The 27,309-nt window shown below is 37.3% G+C and overlaps 1 protein-coding gene across 15 annotated transcripts in view; it reads left to right on the top strand.

The window, feature by feature from the left end:
• Positions 1 to 27,309, top strand: part of LOC134664065 (voltage-dependent L-type calcium channel subunit beta-2) — a 201,296-nt gene that overhangs the window by 133,116 nt on the left and 40,871 nt on the right. Inside the window, exon 1 of one of the 15 annotated variants that reach the window (XM_063520653.1) lies at positions 15,157 to 15,317. The exons of the other annotated variants lie outside the window; for them this stretch is intronic. Coding sequence (XP_063376723.1) covers positions 15,264 to 15,317 — 54 coding nt within the window. The 5' untranslated portion in view covers positions 15,157 to 15,263. Of the gene's footprint in view, positions 1 to 15,156; positions 15,318 to 27,309 lie in introns of those variants that run through there. 15 annotated transcript variants of the gene reach the window in all.

The following is a 27,309-nucleotide window of genomic DNA, read 5'->3' as shown; positions in this document are numbered from 1 at the left end:
ATGCTATTGATAATTTAATGTTGCGTTTGATTCATCTGGCGCGTTTATTTTGTTTTTTATTGGCAATAAGCTTACGGAATGACTTTATTTTCATACGCTATTGAAGAACAACAGTCATGCCACCCAGAGTTGTGATATCATTTGTGACACTTGCCCTAAAGTTTATTTCCGACATAATACATTATCAGTTAAAATTATTAAGTAAGTATAGTTGTTTAAATGGAAAACTCTGGCACTTATAAAAGATCTCGCAAGAAAATCGGCTCCGAAAGAAAAAGTCACCGGTTATTCTTTAAAGACATTTATCTACTTATATGAAAATACTTCTATTATACATCCTTTTTTCATACCGATGGTAAACAAGCATACGGTCCCCCTAATGGTAACCGTGGGACGCTACGCCTAGGGACGCCTGTAACTTCAGGGGTGGTAGTTATATGCGCGTTACCGACCCATTAAAAACCTGTACCACTCCTTTTTGAAGAACCCCAATCTGTAGCCTGTCGAGAAAACCTCAACAGGGAGCTCATTTCACAGCTGGAGCGTCCGCGGGAGGAAAAGTATAAATTTTCCAAGAGCTGTAGCCAAAATATTAATACGCACTTGCGGAAAAACAATACAAGAAATTATCCTAAATGCTCTCCACGAAAAAACACGTTAGTAACGAGACTGTAATGTGACGCCATGTGCAATGTTTCTTGGCAGATAACACTTATTTTGAATTACCGTCCAAATGACTCGAGTGAGTGCTCTCAAATTAGAAAAGTAGTAATTTCAATGTTAGTAGTCTGCAAATGATGTCATTCCAGTCGTTATAGTGCGATTTATTAAGAAATTAGTGCGCCGCCATCTTGGAAAATATTGTAAATATGTTTCAATGCATAGCGACTAGTTTGTGATGTAAATTATTCAGAATAATACTTACCGTTAAAAACTTTTTACTCTGTATCGTACTTGTTGAAGAAAGTATATAAGGAAACATGCATACCTACTTACATATGCGAAAAAAATGTGTGTAAAGTGAAACACAGATGTGTGTAAAGTCCCCGATTCGCATTTAAATAGCGTGGGGACTATATTACGACGGGGCTGCAATAAAGAAATTGTAAGCCCTCTGGTGTTGCACTTGCAGGTTGGCATGGGCGACTGTAACTGCTTATCAGGCGGCTCGTCTGCTCGTTAGCCTCCTATATCGTAAAAAGGCACTATTATGCTACACTTGTAAAATTGGCCATGGTTTAGATACTTGTACAAGTTAATACATATAAAGATGCCGTAAATATCCTCTTGTATGAGCGTTATCTATCTCTGTTTCAATTAGTTTAACAGCCTGAAGTACCAATGTGTTAATCCGAGTGGCTACGTGCCGAGCCGCGAGTTGGCCAGCTTAGTCGAAACGTTCGCTTCTGTCACCAAAACTTAGTCGGAAAAATACCTCATTTTACTAGTTACCTCACAACCCCAGTGAATATTTCAGTAATGTAGTTTCAAGTATAATAAAGTAATTCAGGAATTAGGAATTGTTAGAGAATAGAACGATGGAAGTTTTACAAGTAGCTTGAAAAGACTATGCATTTCCAAAAATACGTACTTACTTATTCGTATCTGTCCTAACACATTATAGAGCATGGTATGAAATAAATATTTAAATTTCATTTATTACATACATAATACTTATAGCTTCTGATCGCAACTTCGATGATGATGGTGATTGATTATAACTGCCCTATATCCTCCCCGGGCGTTAAACTTTCTCCATGCCAAATTTTACCTAAATCGGTTCAGCGTTTTAAGCGAAGAGGTAACAGAAAGGTAGACAAAGTTACTTTCGCATAGATTATTTAAAAAAACTTTAATGAGAGGCCTAACATTTTTCTGAACGCGTGCGTGATTAAGAATGATCGCAGCAGTGTAACGCAGCCTCGCTTCTCTCTGGAGACTGCCCGTAATTAGAGAACTGATTTACTGCTTCTATATTTGTTGCGGCGTTATTATTAAATATGTCATGGAAATTTTACCTGATTTTTCATATGTTGTAAGTGTTGTAACTTATTTTGACATTCGTATTGTACTTACACACTTACATATAGGTTCGTAACTTGTTAGAATGTTAGTGATGTGGACAATATGAATAGTATCAATGTTAATCTGTGCGTAAAGTTATAATTTATGGATGGAATCTCGCGTGCAAGATCTTAGACTACCCGTCCTTTAGCCGTGTAATCTCGCGGGCGAGATATTGTCGCGGTTCTCCTGTAGCCCAGGGCGCGTAGCCAACGTGTCAATCGTTAACGCTCCGCGGCATACCGTAGTCATCTCTCTCTATCACTCTTCCTCACTAGTACGATAGTGACAGTTGCGTTTCGTTCGTTTCGGAGCCTTAACGATTGCACGTTGGCTACGCACCAAGTAGTGATTTCAATTTGTCTCACCGCGCATGAAATCTCGTAGCAGCCCGAAAGGATAACATTGAATCTAAATCCGCGTACGTATGGCAGTTGCGATTAAATGTACGTGTGAATAACACACTTAAAATAACAAGTGAGCATAGATCAAAGATGGCGGCATGTCCGGCGCCGGCGCAGCGCTGTGACAAACGCGATTATACGAAAAGTATTAATAGTACGTGCGCAATGCGGATTACATTACTGGGAATTATTTTGAAGATGACTATTTGTACGCAGACGTAATTTATGATTTTATTTTCTTTGGTTTGCCAGCAGGCCGCGTAGCCAAGATGCCAATCGCTTACGCTCCGTAGCGATCGAAACGCAACTGTCACTGTCACACTAATACGGAAGAGTGATAGAGAGACATAATGCTTTTCGTTGTCGAAGCGATAGCGATTGTAACCTTGGCTAGGCCGGCAGTTCTTTCATGTGGGTTCCATGTGATGTGGATAGCTGCGACAAAATCTATTAATGTAATTCAAAGGTAGCATGAATGGATCTTAATAAGTAGTTAGGCGGGTCAGATATATAGAAAAATAAAAGTCATCCCTTCAGAGTAGGTATGAGCCTTTGGTGCCTAGGTAATTATTTAAAACAATATTTGAATAACAGACAAGTAAATAAACCTAAATATTTGTATGACCCAACATATTTTACCTGTATTTGGCAAGTTAATTGCACTCCTAAAGGCACTAGCCTTTGTGCTAAAAAATATCCTGTTAATAATTTTCCTGAATTTTCACCTCATGAAATAAAAACTATCCAGAAAATCTCGTTGTTTTTCATAAACACGCGAATTAGGCAACCTGCCAATGTTTCGCCTTCATGAATTTTTTCAGCAGTTCATTTGGTTTTATTATATTGTAGGTACTTTAGTTAAGTACTTACTAATAATAATGATTATTTTGTAAGTTTTTTGTTCTATCATTTGCCGTGCTAACTATAATATTGAGGACTACAAAGAAATAGTTAACCTAAAGCTGGCTGACTGATTTGGTTCCATAAGTACCTATGCTTGTCTTATTCGATGCGATGTTGTTACTGCTGGAACTATTAGCTTAAAACAATGATGTTGGCGTGTGCCTTATATCGTTGTGAGAAGATAGAGTTGGTATATGACCCACTATAAACTCTGACTGTATAGAATATGTTATCCAAGTTATGTCACATGTATAAACATGTCATTCTATCCTGATATTCCTAGTCGGTTGATTGCACATTATACCTTCATATTATGGAAATCTGATACAGCATTTTATTAATTAATCTACGGAATCTCCAACAGTTACATTACAAAACTACGCTCCGTACGCTCGTTTGCTCCATTTTCTAAGCGTTTATTTGTATTAAAAACTTAATGCAATTCGCGAATTGACAGCCATACAGCACGTGATGCTTAGGTACTGCAAGCCACTTGGGGAGCCCAGATGTTTGCAATTTTGCATTAAGTAGGTATGTACTTTTGTCCTACGAGTCTGATCCAGAGAGATGATATTTGCGACTTTGCTCTCATTTTATAATCGAAATTATAATAATACCTATCTATGGATCTTGGAACCCACTTATCATCAGATTAGCTTCTGTATTTCCTACCGTGCCATAAAACTCAAAATGCAAATATAATTTATTGGCTCCTATTCCTTACCAATTATAACCCAACTTTTACAACAGGTTTTTGCTATATTCCAGTCCGGTATCTATCACAAGTATCTAGCAAAATGGCGATTGCAGCCTCGATACATTCGAATAAGGAGTTATTAAAAACGGTACATAATATGGAATAAACCCAGACGTGGCGTATGGATTGAGAGCTGGGTGATTCAGCTATATTTCTCTATGCAGACGCAATTAAACATCATCTTAAATACCATACGAAGGATCATTAAAAAATCGCTGTCTTCAGTATTTTGCAGGGCATGTGTCATAAATGCCTGGATGCCTGGAAATCCTGGGGATGCCTGGGAGGCAAGCAAGCGGAGCGATCTTTCGAGCACGTGTTTGAGCTACCTTATAAAACAAAGTCCCCCGCCGCGTATGTCTGTTTGAATATTCGCGATAAACTCAAAAACTACTGAACGGCTTTCACGCGGCTTTCAATTTTCACGCGGCTTGCACATATAAGGTTTATAAATCTAGGGGTTTTGTGTAACCCGTGCGAAGTCGGAGTGGGTCGCTAGTTTAAAATATTTCGCAATCTAATATCATCTATGTACCTATGTACCTATTTACCTATTTAATAACTAAGACTTTTGTTCGATGAATTATAATATATGCTGACTCGCGTACTAAAAATGCGATTATGTGGCTTCAGAGTCTACTACACATCTAGACCCTTTCTTCTTAAATCCCGCATCTATCATTCTTTGTATCATCTAAATTTGAATACAGGTACACGGATATACCAGGTGCTTATGCAGTATGGTTGTCAATTCGCTGCGGCCGTCTCCGCCTCCGCCAGCTATCGCAATCCGCCAAATAATAAAAACCAATCACACCCGTATTAATAACACAAATTGATAGCACATACACTATAATTTCCTGTACGCCGATTCTAATATTTATCGCATTGAAACTTTAACGTGATCGCGACATTTTATTATCGATCGAAAATCTTGTCATCATGTATATTAAGTAGTCTTAGATCATTAAAGTTTTCTTTCTCTCCTAGTTTTGAATTATTTCTTGCACATAAACTTCAACGTTAATATCTCTTTCTTGCTATTAATTTGAGTGGTAGGGTCAGAGTTTTAGTTATAGTTTCTTTGCAGTTTTAGATCCCGAATCTTCCTTTTGAATTGTAACTGGTCGAATAAATAATTTGATTTCTATAATCATGAATTGCTTGCAACGAGTGTTAGCTTAAGTTTTATGATCCTCGTGCGCTGACCTTTTTTAACCTGAGTAGGTATTGCAAATACCAAAAACGTCGAATCTTTCGTATATATCAAGTGCCTTATGTCCTATCATCCTTAGTGAGGTCGTGTGCGTGTGTGGGTGTGGATTATTATTTTAATTGTTTCCTATAACGTTGTATGTTAATTGAATCTTGGTCATCGCGTATGTAATACTAGTTTATAATTAGAGAACGTCTAGTTTTTTAGTCGGTCAGGTTTTTTAGGTTAATCTTTACAGTTGAAAATAGTATCATTGCTTAAATTATTATTCTGTATTCGATATCTGAGAAATATTTGAAAAAAACTAGAACCATTTGTAAAAACTGGTAAGATACAGGTACCTACATGCATCTAACTTTATCGAAAATACTGAACTGCTCATGGTATTGGATAGGTAGGAATCCGCACATTTAATATCCTCCCTTATTGATGAAGTACCTAGGTAATGATATCTCAAAACTATCAAACTGTCTATAACAGTGAAAAAAACTTAACATCTACTTCGTCACTCGTACCTCGATAACATAAATATTATCACACAACAACATACCAACAAATATGTACATGTAGAAGTAGATATGTAGTAAGAGACGCGCGTGAAACACTTCTTAGGTACGTTTCGTATGTCCACGTCTATTTCCCTTCCCACTGCATTCCCATACCACATCCCATCGCTATTTCCATCTTCAATAGCACACACACACGTACACATACGCGGTATTTTTATTACACACCCGTTTTATTTCAATTTGACAAAATGGAAGGGCCATCGGCGCGTAACATGACACTACTGGGCTTAAATATAACTTCTACGTACACTACTGGTTCTTTTACTAAGGGATACTTTTAAAGGCGAAGTAAAGAAGTAACGGATAGAAAAGTCGGTGGAAATGAGTGTCCCTTTAATGAGAGTTCATTGACTTTTCGAGTGCATTTTCGGAGCGACGAAATGAGCTTCCGTATTCGTTAGGTTTTAGTTTTATGCGTAGTTTTCGTTTTTATGTACGGGTTTAGGGAGATATGTTGGAGATTATGATCGTTAGAACAAGCATTAGAGCAGCTTAAACTCTGAGATGATAAATACATTTATTATAAATTGTTTTTAAAGATATTTGAATATTATACTGACCAAACAGTGGTTGAAACACAAGAGCACTAATGAATTCAATGTAAAGTTTTTTGACACTCGACTTTAAAGCAACTATAACAAATCAAAAATTACTATAGATTATTTTTAGACATCTGAGTTTCGGATTTGTTATTTTGTTGTTTTGTTAGCGTTAGGAACCGTTATTCGTAAAATAAGAGAAATAAGTTAAAGCCCCGTAAAAGCGAAATCTCTGCAAATAGTCGGATGCCAAGCGCAGCGAGTACCCTTGAGCATAGCAGGATGTGATTTTGCTAACTGCTTTTGAGCAGCAAAATTTGCTAAAGTCAGACGAACAAGTCTGCAGCGGATTTGATAACCCACACTGAGAGAAAAATCATCACCAGGAATTAAAAAACAGTTCTGTACTGGGGGAAAAAAATGAAGTTTTAGTAATTAATTATGGATGTTTCACTATTTCTGTAAAGTTTATTTATTTCTACAAACAGCTCAGTAATCCCAAATATAATTTCAACAAACAGATAATAGAAATTGCAAGAACTCATATGAATTTATGACGTATAAATAACCCTTACACTGCGAGGGCTATCAAATCCGCTGCAGACTTTTTTTGGTTCGACTAACTAAGGATACCTACTTAACTTGGAGCAGTTTTCTTTATGAATTAATACCTTATCAGCTCCCAGCCTATCTAGTATCTACTCGTAGTCTTTCATATTGGAATGTACAAGTACAAATTCGTGGCATTTATTATGCTTATCTTACACTGATGCAAAAAAATCGTGCATTGAACTGAATAATTCATCCCCTTATCGGATCACATAATAATTCTTTCAACCCTCTTATTGTTCGGTATGATAACATATCGTGTAGAGATAGGAAATGCATGAAATATTAGATTATCTATCTTTGCATCCATCATACCTACAATTCAAATTTCTGCGTAAGGGAAATATATTTTCGATTGAAACATTTGGACTTGAACACTTTTTTAATAGGTAGCAGACATAGTACCTATTTTTTAGTAATACTTAGTCATAATTTCATAGAAGTTTGACGTGTTAAATAACACTTCTGATGGCTATCAAAATTGCTGTTAAATTGGCTTGGTCTGACTCTAATACTTTTATCAAATAAACTATGGAATAAATCCACTTATAAAATACTTTGCTTTGTGCTATTTTTTTAAGCGTCAACACTAATTCCTCCATAGTCCATACGCATTGAAAGCCTTAAATCTCTCTCACTATCATATACCTGAGTAAGTATTATGATATCTATGGTAAACCGTTTGTGGATGTACGATTGTCATTTTGGCTACGCCCTCTGATGATTTTGAATGTATGATTATTCCAAGATGGAATGTGTTGATAGTGGTAACCTGCAATAGTGCTCCCCTAAGCGTCAGCGGTCATATTGAATCCCCGTAACATGCATTTTCTAAAAAGGTTAGCAACGTATTGTAACGGATTTAAAACTGCAAGCATACGATCCGCCTAACGGTGAGCGGAGATCACGATCACAATGACATGCTTGTTTACTACCACCATGGTACAAAGAAAATAAAATAGACACTCCCTATGCTCAAGGCAATGGGAATGGCAACGGAGAACCGTAAAACCTTAGGTGTTCGCCATCGCCATCGCCGATATATAAATCCAACACCTGTCTGTCCGTCCGACACGTAAACACGGTACGCATCCATTGAACGGTGACTTACGATGCTCGAAACTTTGACAAACACAAAACAGGCAGTGAAAATCGCGCGCTGCGTGAAAACAGTTGAAAACCGCAAGCGTTCACGCTTCTGGCCTGGCACAGTCGACATCAAAGATATGTTTACGTTTTTCGCCTTATTACAAAGGAGTAAGGTGCAAAAGTGTAAACATATCTTTGACGTCGACTGTACATGGATTGTGTGAAGATAAAAGTCTTATTTTTGGTTAAAAAAACATGCCGTTTACGTTGTTTTGTACGAGAAGGATAGTTCTGTTCGGGGAATCGATAGAGCACTTGCGTAGGAACATTTGGGGTAGTTTCGCGTGCTTGCAGCCAGTATTGTGGACCTAGTAATGTAATCGCTGTTTTACTGCCTCTAATGTCATGTTTTCTGAGTATGTGAATTACTTTTGGAGTGGTTTTATATAGACGAGTTAACATTTTGTATTAGAGGATCTTAAATTTTATCGCGAATCTCTTGCGAGATAGTATAAAACAGTACATGTAGATTTTTAATTATCTCAGTGCTTAATAAAAGTTATTATTTTTTTATTTGAAATTTCAAAGACAAGCAGCACTACCACCTGCTTATCGATTGGATAAAATGGAGAATTATTCAAAATACGTGCCTTACTCTATATTTTGGATGTTAACTTATTCCGATGTTATATATATATTTAGGTATTAGTTTTAGTTTTTTAGGTAGTTTTATAATTTTATTCTAAGTTTGTTATTAATTATGTTTATGGTTTTATAAAATAAAAACTTATTCCTATACTACATACTTACTTTTTCAATGTAAGTAGTGTACCTACCTAATATTAGTCATATGATTCACATGATTCCTTAACCTGAACATGGAAATTTCTTTTGAGTGTGGTAATATTTCTGTAGTAACATTTATATAGTTGAGCAATTTATATTCATTTTATTTCATACGATGACAAGTACACTATCATATTCATCGTTGACACATAATGTAACCCTGAAAAAACGTTGCAAACATAAATAGTATGTCATACGAGTATGTCATGTAACCCACTCTTTCCGCGGGCATTAAGCTGAGCCACCAATTTGGGCAGCAGGTAATTCGCGTCAGGATGCTCGCTATTAGGGCGCGGACCCAAAAAATACACTGAAATCATAGCATGACATATAACCCCCTCTTTCTACGAGCATTAAGTCAAGCCACCAGATTGGGAAGTGGGTAATTCGCGTCAAGACACTCGCTATTAGGGCGCGGGGACGTCGGCGCCTCGCGTGCGCCCTTAATTGCTTGCTAGTGCCATGTTTTACGCATTATATAGCTTAAGTGAGCAATTTGAACGAGCGAGTTTACTTGCATGTCTACTTGCCTTAACTGCGAGACTTGCTAGCTTCTTTAGCGCCTTTTGTAAAGTAAAGTAAAAAATATTTTATTGCACAGAAAGAATACAGTGGTAACAACACGAGTTTCTGGTAAGAGTTGTGCATAACTAACTTGACATTCGGAGATGCCAGGAGTCCCCGCACTAGGCTAGGCCTGCTAGTGCCTTATATTACGCGTTATATGGCTTAAGCGAGCGATTCTATGTGTCTATTTACTTGTCTGTCTACTTACTTTGCGTGAAAACTTTGTAGCACGTAGCGCCTCACGTACGCTCTTAATATTAAATGCCATGTTTTAAAAATTATCACGCCCGAGCCAGGACTAAACACATGAAACTGACAAGTCCACGTACTTAACAGTCTACTGGAAGTTTACTTATCAACTGTGTACTAAATGTGTGTGTGTGTGCGTGTGTTTCTTCTGCGCCTTGCTCAGTCGCTGCAACTGGCGGAGCGGTCATGTCATGTGAATGCTGCTAGAATGAAGCTTAAAAAGTCCTCCGAATTGACGTTCCAACGTTTAGTAAATGCAATTTTCCTACTTTATTTTTGAATTTCTCAAGTATTAACGTGAGTAATTCCAGTAACTGTATCCCAGTAACTATCCTCTCCAAAGGCAGCAAATAACTGCGTGAGTCTTGGGGCAAGTTTGGCACGCAGGATTGTGTGAAGCAGATACTGCGACTGCCCGATTGAATGATAGGGCAATTAACTTCCCGACGTACTAGTTTCATGGCTCTGAGGGGGTTCGTGGGAGTGGGGGTTGTAAATTTTGAAAATAACGTGGTTGAACGATTTAGTAATGCTTTGCAGCTAATTTTACGCTTTCCAGCTACTTTTAAGGATGACTCACGTTAGACCGGACCGTGTCCGGGCCGGAGCTTCCGGCGCATCGTTTTCTATGGAAAGCATCACGTGATCGCCTGGCATGTCATAGAAAAGTAAGCTCTGGAAGCTCCGGCCCGGACACGGCCCGGTCTAACGTGAGTCGTCCTTTACGCTGATTTTACTTATGATACCTTCTACTATTTTTAAGTAGTGTGTGATATATTTTACCTTAAGAGTTCTTCTGATTATCATTCTTGTTTCATACATACCTACCAAAATGTTGGATAATTTGTGAACTCCCAAAAGACGATGGTTCGGATGGTTCAATACCAGCCCCGGGCACTGAAGGTATTGGCCACTTTTTCTTTTCACGTGTATTGGATATATGTATAAGTAAATATCAAAAATACCCAAGACCTAAAACTTTTGTAGACTGATTTGAAATATACCTATTCAAATTCTGTTACCATTTTGCGTAGACTAAAAATATTTTGATATGAATCGACACATGTAACTTTAATACATTTTAAATAGCGACAACTTGTCATATCATCATAATGCGTGTCATAATGAACCCCATAATCTTTCGGGGGTGCGTGTTATGGTCGTTCCTTTTGACAGTTAGTGGCTGAAGAATGCCCCTTATTTTACTACTGAATGTCATATTAGGTATTATGAAGTTTATTTGGTCTGTTGTTTTCTTCGTAGGACTGAAGCTTGCAGTTGTGGTGTGTTTCCTAGGAAGAAACATAATATGTAGTATGTAGTAGTCTGCTTGTGCTTAGTAAGTTGCAAACGTTATTTACGTTTCAATATAAACTTTCCAGATACGGTCACGTTTCTCGTTATTGGCATAAAATAATTAAATAAAATGTTTCTGTTTTTATACTAAAGATGACTTTAAGGTGCTCCATGTTGAAGCTTATTTTCTTACTGTGAACTGGTGCGTTTCACTACCACTAGACTAACAAATAGACAAAAATACTGCTTCCGACGTCGCTTGAAACAAGACTCAATCCTACTCAAATATCACAAGTAAACAAATTTGACGCGATCCTATCATCTAATCAATGAATGAACCATAAACATCACATCTTACTCATCGGATAATATGGCAAGGTTCCAACTGGAGTTTTCGTGTGTTTGTACAAACAACAACACACTTTAACTGACCTTTAGTAGACTTTATATCGTTTCAATAAGGTTTGCGATTGGTTAACTTTGTCGACGAAGGTACTCAGTTTCGTTAGGTGTCGCTTGCGCAATACCAACTATTCCGAGCTGATATAAAAGTTACATTAAAATAGAACGACTACAATAAACAGTAATAGTGTCGCGTGGCACTCGTTGGATTTTTCCAGCAAGGAATCTAAGCCGAGCAATTGTTGATAGAAAACTAGCGTCAAAACTGAAATAATGTATGGAAATAATCACTTGACATTTTTACTTTTTGCGTTGTTGGTGTACGATTGTCATCTTGGCTAGGCCCCCAGTACCTAAGGATTTTATTTTCCTCCTCTTTTGCCACGTTTCGTTAAACACCTTTTAGGAATTTATTATTTTCGTGTGTGCGTTCACCGACTGCACTTTTACAATCCCCTGCAAAAAACATTACCCTTATTATGTACGCCCTAGGTACCTTTACGACACGATAATTTTATTGCTAGAAAATCGGCAAGGTTGATTTTTTGTGATAATTATACGATAATTATTAATAATTATTAATCATTGAGTCAATGATACTTACTATTAGGTACCTACCTGTTTTTGTTATTTTGGGACCCAACATGGGGCCAAGATGTTGCGTAATTAATTTAAAAACTAAAACAGGAAGCTCATTCCTTAGTCTTATAAGTAGATAAGTAAGTATTTGACAAAAAAACATTGTCACCCATCCTATATTAATATTATTATTTATGTAAAGTTTTAGTCCAATCGAATAACGGTCTAATTTAGCTGGCAAGATTTGACTTGAAACTTGAACACACATTGAAAGTTAAATAAAAGTTTATAAAAACAACAACGCTTAGTTTGGGCATGCTGTTTTATGCTTATGTATATGTGTATCTATCAATTGTGCAAGCTGCAAAAAACGGATTTGTAATCGGTTTACAGATCTTTCACACAGAACGGTTGAAATTGATACGGATGCCAAAGTGTTAGTAGGTAATTGGTGACGAGCTGTGATTGAACTCGTTGAACTTATAAGTAACTTCGTGTCGCAGGGGGTGAACGAACCGTCTATTTCAGACGTTGTTATATACAGCAGGTACAGATTTGGTCTACGAATGTAGCTTCATCTTATTAATGAAATTTGTTTTCTTTTTACATTGGCTAAAACTTATGCCTGTTTCCAAAACGAATAACTTACTTAGATTACCAAAAAACATATTTCGATCCCCTGTATGTACCTATGCCTGTTAAAATATGTATAAATAAACTCTAATTTCTTTAAATATAATTGAATTGAATTGAATTGGGCAAGCATTTTCGTATTTGAGATTTAATTTTAAATATTTTTTATTTGGTTATAAGTACATAGCTACTTTTTTTCAGAACTCTGAGTCCTGACTCATACTAATAGCGCCATCTATGATAAATTTGACAAACTATACAAGGTTTCTAATTTCAGCGCCGTCTAGCGGCAAACATTAAAAGCATTTTGCTATCGAGTTCGCTCATACTTGACTAGTGCACTCAGTTGGTTCCATTATGCTGTAGTATAGCCTACATCTAGCAGATGGCGTTAGTAGTATTATGTAAACTATTTTAGACTGGCTTGTTTATTCCCTTGCGGGTTTCGTATACGGAACTTTTAGGTAAGTATAATTTATCATCTGTAATGATTATAATATGAAATGTACGCAGGATAGAATATGTAAAAGAGAGCTGTTATAAATACCTAGCAAACCTATTTTTATTGTTTTTCTAATTCAAATTAATCCTTGATCCCACTTTACTCCTCAAGACCATTTTCATAATAATAAAATAATATGAAATACATATTACCTGATATTACGTAACCTACTAACTAAGAATAAGAATAATAAATCCTAACCTACGACCCTAGTTGAATAAAGGAAAAGAATATTTTTTTTTTAAAAACCTTGTTAACATTATTACATTATTAGGAACTAATCAGGATACAGATATATTTTTTTTGTAGTGTATGTTTTAAATAGGTACGGGATAACATGTTTTTACTAAGTACCTAAGTACCTAATTTATTTTCAGATATGATATCATTGATAGAAACACCTAATGTATTTTGATTAGACCTGCTCTTGATCGCCTGACCTGTAACTTGGTGATATAAAAAAATTACTTTGTATTTGAATGTAGAAAACAAATGATTTTCCATAGTGCGAACCAAACTTTACCAATGATTAGGTATACCTTTCAGCGATAAGTTCACAGATTGCTAGATTGCTACCGGCTTTCTGCATACAATCCAGCAACATTGTCACCGCACCCGCGCTGTTTCTTACTCGTACGAGATAAAATCGAAATTTGATGGACGTGGTATACCGTATAACTTTGCCCTGCTTTGCGTATGCTTTAGCTCTTCCCAGATCACATTAAGGTTCATATTCGTTTATTTGACATTTTATATACCGTGTCTGCAGTGATGAGTGTCGCCAACAGTTCCGGATAGTGTGACATTGATCTGTAATTTTGTGATTCACAAAGTTTACGTCCACTTCGTCGGAAAACCAGTATAAATCTGTCATAATACTTACTTCAAATATTGGGGTCAAAATACACTGGACAAATAGTTGCGAGTACTTACCTAATGTTTTTAAATAGATGTGGTCTGGACAGTGTCCTATTAGCTCAAGACGTACGGACACATGTCTTTGCGAGATTTAGATGTTTTTCAGGAATTCAGTGTCAAGAGTCAAGTCCACGGGCAATGCGGAAGTGTGGGCAGTAGTGTCGTAAATCGTAACGTTTGGTAAAAGGATAAGTTTTTAAAGCAACTTTTTTTCAATTAATGCCAAATTTGAGTCAAGACTATTTCTCAAAATAATAGAAAGAGAGGTATTCAGAAACCCCAAGCTGCAGGTCCAGACTTTCGGACTACCCTCAGTCGCATAAGTAAATCTGTGTGGCTACAACTCAATAAATAATATTGTATAGTGTATTAAAATTGATCAGTTAACTTTTACATACTTTGCTGACAATTTACAGAAGAGCATAATTATCCACAACTGTTATGTTCATCACTAACTAAGCATTCGCCTCAAGAAGACTACTATTACATTGATTTACAATCATAAATCAATGTAATAGTATTTACTCATTATGAGTTAAGAACACTCTGCTCTGGACGAAGTAAAGACGCTGGTCGTAATGCACGCGGATAGAAGTAAAGAAATCTGACCATATTCCCATTTCTTATCGAGCACTCGCCTAAATAAAACCAGGTAAAATATAGCCGGGAGATCCGCAAACATTCGTGATTGTAGTTAACTCCGGTCTTGGTCACGCCTCAGACTGGTTGAGAATTGGGAATACGCCAAAGGTCATTCCAATGGCTGCTAGCCTTTACATATTACCAGACGTAACCAGTATAATAACGCTCTTTGATTACGCATAGCTGCCACGGAAGTCAAGGCTGCAAATAAATTGGTTTTAGACGGTAAGACGGGAATGCCAGGAAGCGACCGCGAACGTCAAAATTCTAAAATCTTCCTACTTCTCTATCTATTGACGCAAGTGTGTTAGAGATGAAGATAGTCGATTGTCGAATGTTTGTTCGTGGTAGTCCCCCAGATCGTACGGGAAGCAGCGACGGGTGCGCGTGAGTCAGTATTTTTAGCGCGCAGCTCCGCGCCGTCGCCCCAAAACACTAATATAATGCATAATTAGTGATCTAAAGTGTAACATGTGCTTATGACAATGGACAGGATAAGGCGGCAGCGCCTTTACAAGCTGGGGAGGAGACGGGTGAGTGAAGTATTGTGTTAATTTTACATTAAGTTTAGGCGTTTTGGCTAAAACACCGTCTCGTGACAGATTTCCTCAGTTGACAGCTAAAACTCATTCGCATGATTAACATTTATCTTAGCAACGTTGAAGGTATTCTGTATTGAAAAGATATTCAGATTCAAATGTCAAAATTGAAATTGAAATACAGTAATGTAATGTTTTTAATATTGCTAAACAACGATTTGAATGTGATTACGATTACGCGATCGTTGAACTCTCGTGTTTGACCTGCCTTGTCGGTACCTTCAGTGATTATTTGCAAGATTTTAGGTTGATTTTGTTGTCATTGACATTTCCGTAGGGTATTTTAGTTGCATTACATTTCATGACATTAAATATTTTGTTATGGTTTTTTAAGTAATTGCTTTTATTTTACAGTCAAATGGTTTTAACTATTTATTTCTCTAATTGCGTTTAGGTATATAGTTTTGATGAGATTACAGATTGAGATTGTTTGGAACAGAATAATGTTTCAATTTGTATCTGTTCCAAACAATCTCAATCTGTTATGTGTTGTGGAATTATCAAGAATAATTAGTACCTACTTATTGGTACAAATTACAGCTATTAATCATGTTTTGACATAAAAAATATAGGTAGGTACCTATACCTAGTCATAGCCCAAAATGTAGTAGGTACCTAAATTAAAGGATCCGGTAGTCTTTGACCTTGAGCCCTCGCGTACGTGTGACCATGTTCAAATGGATAATGACACCAATTCGCGTCTAAATAATAGTTAAGTACCTAAAATAATAGTTAAGTAGTAGTAGTTGACAACCTAAGTGCCCAATACTCATACCTCATTATCAATAACTGAGGCCTCACGAAACTAACACAGACACAGTCGTCATTTTTATTGAATTTAGGCATATATCAATACTACTACCCGTGATTCTTCTTCTACACCGTTCTCCAATTCTCCCTCAACTGTTCAGAGGTTAACTGGAAGAGATCCCTGCAAGGGATAAGTTCGCCTTTGTACAGATGATGTGTGTTTTTTCATGTTTTATGTTTCTTTTTGTACAATAATTAATAATTTGTGTTTTACTGTTTCTATTAAATACTACTACTAAATTTAATTTATATAGGTACCCACCCAACTATTTTTGACTAATAAAAAGCCTCATTTAGACAGTTGTATGCGTCTTGATCGACTGAATTCGTTGTAAAAGTACTCTGTATTAGTTAGTAAAGTATCGAAAAATGTTGTATTGTATGCAAGTTCTTGTCATCTCATCATTCATTTCCGTTCGTTTCATATCATCTCTCACACAGCGTCTCCTCCACAAGCTCCTTAAATCAAATTGAAATTTTAAAAGAGAATGCTTCTGATTAGCTTTCATGAATCGCCTGCTGCATTACCAGCGACCGGAACAACGGCCAGCGTGGCCGGATCCGGGCGGAAGTGACGCGGCACGCAACGTCGCCTGAAAACAGTCTAAATTCCATGGAAACCATTAAAAATTCCCGCCTACACGCTGTTTGGGGAATTAGTAATGGCGTGACGTTACTATTTGGGCATTTTACTTTTAAGTTTGAGCATGTTCGGGTAAACTTACCTTTGATAGAGAGCGTGTATTAACTGTAGGGTGAAGCACGGTAATGCCCTGTTTATTTGCGAGAAGTGTTGAATTGTTCGTGGCAAGTTATAATTTTTATTTTAAGCCCCAAGCTGGAAAAAGAAAATAATAGGATAGAAGAATATTTATTAGACGTAAAAACAATGAAAAAACAAAAAATCACAAGTAAATATACCTACCATACCTACACCAAAATGGACCCCGCTCAGCATATATGCCTTATCTATTAGAAGTCGTGCCCTCCAAAGGATGGGTGAAGATCGGGCAGCCAAATGCGCCTACTTGGGTAGACCAACTCGATGCCGTCCTGTTCGTCATCCTAAATATATTTGGGCGTATAGAGACAGATATCCGTGAGCTCGGCGTCGGTGAAAGCGGGTGTGATGCGTGATCCCGCTCTGGAGCGAGCAAAGTGGCGTGCTCTTGTGTTGGAGGCCAAGCCAAGACTCATTATGAGTTATCGCGCCAGCCCCTTGGCTTGACAGGTAAGTAAATAAGTAAGTTTTGTGAGGTACCGGTTTTAAAGGCGTCCTAAATAAAAAATAAAAACTGAAAAGTAAAACAGAATAGAACAAAATAGAAAAAGAGTAGGTACCTACTTACACTTAGGTGCAAAACTGTCCCAATAGTAGCATCTTAGTAGAAGGTGGAGAAGTGGATGTCGATCGAAGAGAGGGGCACATGATTAATTTTGCAGAATTTCTTAATTAATTCTTAATTATGTATGGTTCCCTATTTGGAGTTTCCATAAGAGGAACTAGAAATATTCGAAAAAATAAAAATGTGTTTTTTTCTACTTTTCGATTCTAAATTACAAAATAACCGTAAATTCTAAGTATATCATATGTAAGGCTGATTTGTAGGAAATTATAAATAGTTCTGGTATGTATTAATCATGTGCCCCTCTCCTCGATCGACATCCACTTCTTCACATTCTACTAAGATGCTACTATTGGGACAGTTTTGCACCTAAGGTATAACCGTGCTTATAACAATATTTTATACTTATCATATTCAAAGATTAGGTATACTAATCAATTAATCATTATATGCCATGAAATGAGATCGTAGATGTCAGACATTTATCGACCAATCATCAGCGACATCGCCGTACTCATACTCATTGCCAAGCTATTTACAGCTTATTTTGATGTTTCTTTGTTGTTTATGATACATTGGGACACTAAACGTGATATAAACAATATTACATTATAAAGAAAGGAAAGGCTGTCCGTGGTGATCCAGCGTGGAAATGCTGCGAGCATCATGGGCACCTTTGCACCGGGAACGGCAGGGAGCGGTTTGTTTTCTTAAATTTATAGTTTTAATTTTTAATTGTAAGCCTTAGTTGTATTATTTGTCTGATCATTATATTAATAACTTTTATATATTAACGTTCGCTATATCAACATAATTATGAAGACGGAAATTTGGCTTAGATTATAAAGATATTAATATACATTCGAATTATAGGAAAATTCTAAGTAAATGATTATCAATTATAATTTATCATCAGACCCCGTAAAGCCGTAACTGAATACAAAATCAATGCATCGAGGGGGGTAAGTGAAATGTTGGAAACGACGGTGTTAATTCACGACAGCTGCAGGCAGGGGTAGTAAAGCAATAGGTAGTTGTCTCAGATCACATGGAATAGAGACATAATATGTCCTTTCGTTTCGCTATTAGAAAAAGGTAGATAATTTTGACGCATAGTTTGGATCCGCTACTTTTGATGCTTAGGTACTGTTCATGTTTAATGTGTGTGTAATTTCTTCGAAAGAAAGTTACTTTGTCAAGGTTAAGTCGTGTAATTTCTATGAAAATTGCTGCCACGAGTAGTGATTATTTTTAAACTGTGTAGTACACGTTGGAGGAACACGTGGAGTCTCCCCCATTCCGAGAAGTCAGGCTTGCTAGGACTTGCTCGAGGCTCGATCGATTGTTACTCAATTCTAGTTTTATCCCTGTTTCTCACTAAATTGTCTGGCCAAGGTATCCGTAATTTTAGTACTTGGGTAGGTACTTAAAATCAGTCTTGTAGAAACAACGAACTAGGAGAACTATAGAAGTCTAACAAGAACTTAAACTTAAGCAGGAGGTCCCTGCTTCGCAGGTACGGTAGTGTAGTGCCTGCTTAGTTAAGAGGCCCATTGATTAACAGTCCGCTGGACGTTATCGGCCTGCCAGTTGTTCGGAACTGTCAAAGTTTTGTTCTAACTGACAGGCCGATACCGTCCGGCTGACTGTTAATCAGTGGGCCCCTTTAGTGAATTAAGCCGACCACTGACTAACAGTCCGCCGGACGATATCGGCCGGTCAGTTGTTCGGAGCTGTCAAATTTTTGTTCTAACTGTCAGGCCGATACCGTCCGGCGGCCTGTTAGTCAATGGTCGGCTTTAGACTAGGAGGCCGTTCAAGTATTTAAATTTTATATTTTAGGTATATTAATAGTGTTCATCAGCATTCAATTATTACACTAGTACCTACCTCAACACTGCATGTTGACGAGCCGTTTTCTAAACGCCTTACGCTAATGAACCCGCGATCCGCTGAAAAACAAACTTGATACTGGAATATCTGAGCGGCCCTCAAGCTGTTTTGGACCTTGACTCGAGTGCATAGAGTGCGCACTTGAGATACGAGATGTTCTGAAGGTCTTGCCAGTCAGTATATTTTTGGGTGGGGTTCTACTGGTGGCGTGTATTAGGTACCTACAAGGTTTTCGCTGTTTACAGGGTAGCTCTGGCCTAAGGGCAGAATTTTTATATAAAATGGTGTACATAGTTCACGGAGTACAATTTATCTGTATAAATACTCATGCTGCATAGATACCGATTGTCTAATCAGATCTAGTGGTTAGATCATTTTCCCAAAATCATAATTTACCTGTAGCATAATTTCTATTCGCATTTTTTCTTATTCTTAATTTACACCATTTACATTCAACGCAGAATTATCCGTAACTCAAAAATAAACCCTCAAGCTTTTCCAATTATATTTTTTATCCCTAATTTAAATCACAGTAAACATTATCTCAACTTCTTTGTGTTTTTTGATTGCCGGGAAAATCTTAAAACTTGAATTTAGATTTTTTGTTGTATTATTTATCCATTCTTTTTTATTGTTTCCAAAGTAGTGTGACAAATTACTCCTGTTGAATTTTATAATTATAATCTATTTCATTAGATTACAATTATAAAATCTATTTTATTAGATTATAATTATAAAATTCAACATGTGTCATCATCCCTATTGCATATCGAAATACGCTATCACTCCCGCCCAACCCAGCACTTGATTACGGCCGCTGCCCACGAGACGATGCCATCCCTGTCGCACCCTATTAAGGCCGTGAGACACCCACATAATAGCCACGACATTTATCTAGGTACCTACATAATTATGATCGTAAAATAATGTGCTTATCAAGTTTCTTGGCGTAATGGCTTATGTTTTCTAACACCCTCTATTTAACACCCTCTATTTTATGAAACTACACAACGGGACTTAACGCGTATTTAAGTTTTAAGATTTACCTCCGACGTTTCGAGGACGGCGTGGTCCCCGTGGTCTCTTGGTGGTCTCGGAGAAGACTGGCTTAAGTTGACATCAACATCTTCTAGCCGCGCGAGTTTTTCGAACTACCCGCACTTGGTCTTGTTTACCCTCCCTCCCCCTATTTTGAGGGAGTGTCATTATAACCGTCATATTTTCATAAAAATTTAACATTAATGACATGGCCATACTTTGTGATAGTAAATGCCATGCAGATTTAGCTTAGTCCGACCCTAGTCATTATTACTAGTTATTGAAGTGAAAACTTCTTTAGCGGCGCTGAGCACTTTTTGAGGTGGGGAAAAAATGATAAACTCGATACAGCGTAACGCGTAACGTAACGCTGACGTCATGTGTCACGGACAATGTTATTCACCAAAGAACTTTAGTCATAACGTATCCTAAGCAGGTCAATTATTTAAAACTGGACTTTTATATTAATCAATAAAGCTCAATGTTCTAATCTTGAACGGGCTGAAATACGAGGATCTCACAGTTACATTCTTTATATCATCATTCATCATCATCATCTCAGCCTATAACCGTCCCACTGCTGAGCACAGGCCTCCTCTCATGCGCGAGAGGGCTTGGGCTATAGTCCCCACGCTAGCCCAATGCGGATTGGGGACTTCACATACACCTTTGAATTTCTTCGCAGATGTATGCAGGTTTCCTCACGATGTTTTCCTTCACCGAAAAGCTGCTGAACTCATTGGTACGAGCCAGGATTTGAACCCGCGACCTCCGGATTGAAAGTCAGACGTCATATCCACTCGGCCACCACTGCTTTATATCACTCAAATATAATTCAATAAAGCTACATCTTGATGAAATCGCAAATAAAAGTGAACTCTAGTACTGGTGAATAAAACTCAAAATATCATGACCAAATAGATGCGCGGTCTGCAAGGTAACTTTACAATTTCTATTCAAATTTTAAACAATTAACGCTACAAATTTAAGCTCACTGGCCAGCAATTTCGGAACTATTAAAGTTTTTCAATAGAAAGGAGGATGGGTCAATTATACATAGTGCTGCAGACATTTTGGACTAATCATTGAGTTCGGTCGGCACTCCCGGAGTGCAACCCGTTTTTTTTTTTTGTTTAATCGTATACTTGTTCTGTAAATTACAGTCGGCCCGATTCGTACTTTGAGATACGTCAAATATTGCGGCTAGATACGATATTGATTAGATATGTCAGTTTCAAATGTGACGTTTCTTCAAACAAAAACGTCACTTTTGCGACTGACATATCTAATCCATATCGTATCTAGCCGTAATATTTGACGTATATTAAAGTTAGAATCGGGCAGATTACATACGTGTGTAAGCAAGCAATCCTATAGTTCGTTTTTTTAGGATAATGGTAACATTCCATTTCTAACCGCAGCTGCACTACCGGTACCTACTGAACGCGTCGCTGTCATTGTCAATTTCCATAGTAAAATGAATAGTAATGCAGCTGTCGTTGGAAATAGACTGTCACCTTTAAAGTGACATTCCATTTCCAACTGCAGCTGCAATACTGTTCATTTTACTATGGAAATTGACAATGACAGCGACGCGTTTCCATAGTAAAATGAACAGTATTGCAGCTGCAGTTGGAAATGGAATGTCACTCTTAAGGCCGAGCCACACCGGCTTGCGTGTGCGTGACGTGCGCGTGTGCGTGCGCTAAAATGTTGGAGCCGCACACGCACACGTCACGCAAGCGGTGTGTCGTCTTTCATAAGAGTATGTATACTACAACGCCGCACGCGTACGTACACGTCACGCACACGCAGCCGGTGTGCACAGGCCTTTAGATATAACTTGAAATAAGGTAAGCGATCTTGACATGTCTTTTAATTGAAAAACGCTTTTTATGAACCAATAACTATTGCTAATGAAAGCAGAAGAATATAAATGATCGTAGATTCATAATAATTGTTACATATTTGCCGTAACTTACTTTTAAAATGTGTTATTCAATTAAAAGACACGTCAAGATTGTTTACCTTATTTTTAATGCTAAAAAAACGAACTATAGCGTTGTTTAAGACTCGATATTATGGACTCTGTTAATGACTCCGTTTTTCAGGCTCAGTCGAAGCTTGAATCAGAAAAAAAACTAGACTCGCTTATTTAGTTCCGATTTCTGTTGGTGTTTGTTTGTGTTTTTATAAGATGTTTATGTTTTTATTATTGTAGTTGTTTATTACTTAACCCATGCATTGTTTGGCATGATGAGCTATTTTACGATATCTAACTCTATTAAATACCAATTAATATGACTTTGGATTTGGTAGGTATGTAAATATGTATTAACCCGTGGAGCGGCCTACTGTCACGCGTGTGATGTGATCATACTGGAGTCAGTTATGTAACGCTGCCATACATGACCCAAAAATTTTTTATTAAGCTATGAGCTTCATCACATCTGATATTTGAGTAATTCTAAGCATTTCTAGCCTGAAGTGGGGGGGAGGGTGGTGTACAAAGACGGCCGCCATCCGTCATCTTTAAAAAAAATCTACTCTGATCCTGGTGGGTACTAGGGCAAGTTTGGTATCATTTTCGTATAAACCAAAGACGTAGAATTCATTGCTGATATTTGTTTTTTCAATTTCATAGTAATTTTACAAGAAAAACGTAAAAAGGTGAAAAATTTGGTTGGAGATTTTTGCTACGCGGAGCCGAAACTACAAAAGATAGAAAGTTGAAATTTGCACACTAGATTACATTTATAAAGTGTACAAGAGATAAGAAGCGATTTTGAGAAATTCAACCCCTAAGGGGGTTAAAAAGGGGATGAAAGTTTGTATGGGGTTCAAGTTTTATTTTAAGCTAGGAATTTGAAACTTCGTAAAACGATATATTATTAAAATACAAGAAAACTAATTTCAGCGTTTTTGAAAATTCATCCCCTAAGGTGGTGAAAAAGGAGTTGTAAGTTTGTATGGATATCAAAAAAAATTTCGAACGCGGGACTTGAATCTTTGTATTTGGGGATATTATTAAAAGACAGGAAAAGTAATTTCAGCGTTTTGTAAAATTCATCCCCTAACAGGGTTAAAAAGGGGTTGAAAGTTTGAATCCATTACAAATCCGAGTAGACACACATTTCTTATTGGCTCCCAGGCTTGAAATGCTTAGAATTACTCAAGGAACATATGTGATGAAGCTCATAGCTTAATAAAAAATTTTTGGGTCAACTTTATAACTGCTTCCGCTATCACGGAAGAATGAATGAGCGCGCCGCGCTCTTCTTTGTTTTGTGGATGTGATACATAATTAGTATAGGAGTTCCATACTACGGTAATTAGTAGTAAACTCTTTATTGTACAATTAGACATATTAAAAATAATATAAATTTGTAAGGAGTAATAATTCAATAATAATAGTAGTATTTTAATAGTAGTTCTGGGGCGCTCCACGGGTTAAGTAACATAGTTTTCACTTATCATCTGTCAGTAGGTAATCAGTTGCAAAATGTTTGAGAAAGCAAACATCTTTCGCGCAAAACTATCCCTGTAGAAGTACTCTCTACTGTACTACAGGATCCGAAAAACTGCTCATTCCTAAACGCACTAACACCATTTCACTTATCATTCCAAAGTACACCTTATTACAAAACTTTGCGGTTGAATTTCGAATGTCGTAGTTATAGAAACAAGACAACGGTAGTAATGCAGTTATTGTAGAACCTGCGTCGTTGTGTTAAGGTTGGTTTTCGTTTGGCATCGGGGTCGCCGTGACCGTAGTGTGAGGTCACGCGGGTATTTGTGTCGTCGACACTAGCCGAGTGTTGTTGCGATCGCTTACATAGTGAGAGTCAGGCGAGTCTTCCCAGTTTAGGTAAAGTAAGGACGGTAAGCACGAAGAATTTCGTACATTAACCCGCCCGTGCCTATGTCTATCGCACGCGCATATATTGCTGTCCCACTCGTACAGTGGCATTGAGCGCCGGCATCATGGGCAGGACAGCAATAATATAATTACACGCGTGTGACGCGTGCGATAAAGATAAAAACAGGCGCGTCAATGTACGAAATTCTTCGTGCCTTACTTTACCAACGATCCTCCTTCCATTATAATAACAATACTGCAGTTTTGAAGGGCAAAACACCTAGTGGCCAAATGAAAATGTTTAAAATAATTCCCGTTTTGCGTCCATAAATCTGTTTTTTTGTAGAAAGGTATAAAAAATTATCCCATAAATTAATTTTTCATTCATTAAACAAAAGCATGTGAAAACACTCGCATGAGAAGAAAATACTCGCTAATCGCTACTCCCTGATCGCCACCGATCTCGCTGACTGGTTCGACCCGTCGCCCGAATCCCCCTCACTGGCCGAGCGACGACAACATTTGGCCTGCCGCTTTCACCCGGAGCCGTCTGCCGCATGTAGGTCAGCCATCGATCCAGCTCCGCGCATGCGCGCTCCTGTCAAAACAACACAACCCAAACACAACCTTAACACTACACCAACAAGGCTCAAATCAGAACTGTCGCGATCAGAGCGTTCCCGTATACCGCATGTCTATTACAAATTTACAGCGGCAACCGTAGACCTAGCAAAGGAGCGTCTTTTTCTAACTGTATTAATTAAAGAGGGACAGGTAGTCTATCTGGCAAACGAGATACCGTCGCGCCAATCATGTCCGAGCCCGGCTGTTATGAGTTTTATTGTTCACGTATTACAGTTGCTTTTCTATCGGCGCGGGTTTAATTTTAAATATGTTTAATGTTGCGGATCGTTATTTTATTTTATTTATACCTTATTTTAAGGCTGAAAGGTTGATTTTCGCTTGGCTAGTTGTATTAAAGGTTGTGTTGAGTTTAGGAGAATTTATTATTAAAACAGTGTTCGGACTATGGGTAGTTGTGTCTGGATTTGGCCGTAGGATTTTTCCTTCTACTTATTATTATACGTATAGTACCTAACTATGTGTATCAAGAATGCTGGCATAGAATGTTTTGGGCAGGATATTTTATATTTCGACATATTTCTACGGGAAATATTAGAATACAAAAATTTTGTGGAGTGCATTAATCAAGTGCGCATAAAAATATAATAATTAAAGGTCTATAAATAAAACATATTATGATTATTTTTTGATATGAATACCGGAGCAAGCGTATCCGAAAAATCTGATGTGAACACCTCCATGGAATTATTTAAACATTGAAGTGTTAATTTGAGATAAACCAATTTAATACCGCACTACCCTCCCCAAACCACATTAAGATATATTTTTGTGTGCCGTGTATCTGTAAGATTAATTAGGAGAGGTGTGTTTTTAAGAATTGGATTATCTATCTTTTTTTTTATATATGTATGTGTGTAATTTTGTATTGTCAATTATTTTGAATATTTTAATGGCCTCTCCGTTTAATTATTTCTTTTTATGAATGTAACCAATAAAACCCTAGAATGACCTACCATCTTGCAGTTCGCTAAATGAAGAAAAACAACCCTGTCTTTGTAACCCCTACGCAGCGTAGCGGGGCCGCGTAGCATGCAGCTACGAGGGCATTGCCACTGCGGCGTTGCTACGCGCCGCCCCGCTACGCGGTAGCCTTTCAGCGCTACGAATAGGCGTGTTCGAATTTTAGTTACTCGATCTGTTTTCCGACATGAGACTGATCTATCTGTCAGCCGTATTCGAACGTCAAATACTAGATATTGAAACGATATGGATTAGATATGTAAGTGTCAAACAAGGGTCAAAATTGACATTTCTTCAAACAAAAACGTCACTTTTGACACTTGTTTGACACTGACATATCTAATCCATATCGTTTCAATATCTAGTATTTGACATATCTCATTGTTCGAATACGGCTGATTGTCAAAAGTGAGATTTATTCAACTAAAAATGTTTCGGAAACAGATCGAATAATTAAAATTCGAATACGCCTGGGAGCCTCGCTTGTACACAAGTTGATCGATTGTGAACTGTATTGCAAGATAATAAGGTGTATTGATAGTCAGCTAAGAGTCATAGCTTACTTTTACCATAATTAACACAAGTAACTGATCATACGTGAAGCATATTGCAAAGAGAAAAGTGTTTTTGTACAGTATTTGGTTCATACTGTAAAATAGAAGCATGCAGATGTACCAGGCATTTGAGTTTTGGAACGAAAGCAGATTTTGTTCATTTCAATTTGTTTACCCAACACGTAACGGTCGGTAAGGTACAATCACACTGGGTTGTTGGATTGCACATAAAGCCACGGTCACATTAAGAACAATGCATATGATTGCACCCTTATGATGGGTTATAACCATACCTCGCAATCGAGCTAGCAAAACCGTAGCAAATGACAGTTGAATGTAAAGGTTAGCGTTCATATGTCATGAATCATCATCATGACTCATGATAACATAGTCACTATTTTTTAAATTTTAATGTTAAATTTGTGTTTCAGGAAAGTAAATTACTAAATGACTTCTTTAAATTTTTGTTTATTTGATCTCAATTTGTTTACCCTTAATTTGAAGTTCAAAATAAATTCTACCTGCTTATAACGTAATGATGTGTGTATAGCACAAGGATGTAAATACCTTATTTAGCGTAATCACACGCAAACAGATCTTAAATAATTAATTTAAAACATAGTTTTTGTATTTGACTTAGTAAATACGTATATATGCGTCAACCTTAATGTGCAACTGCTACGGTTTTGCTAGCTCGATTGCGACGTATGGTTATAATCCTTTGGCCCTAGTGAATAAAGGTACAAGTCTCGTGCAGCGCGGATGTAAAAGGGCGTAAGTCCCACGTAACACTTATGCCTTTTTACACCTAAGCTGTGCGA

This window comes from Cydia fagiglandana, chromosome 4 (genome assembly GCF_963556715.1).
Source record: "Cydia fagiglandana chromosome 4, ilCydFagi1.1, whole genome shotgun sequence".
Classification (NCBI taxonomy): Eukaryota; Metazoa; Arthropoda; class Insecta; order Lepidoptera; family Tortricidae; genus Cydia; species Cydia fagiglandana.
The sequence above is the reverse complement of the archived record's forward strand: the minus strand, read 5'-3'. Positions and strand labels throughout refer to the sequence as shown.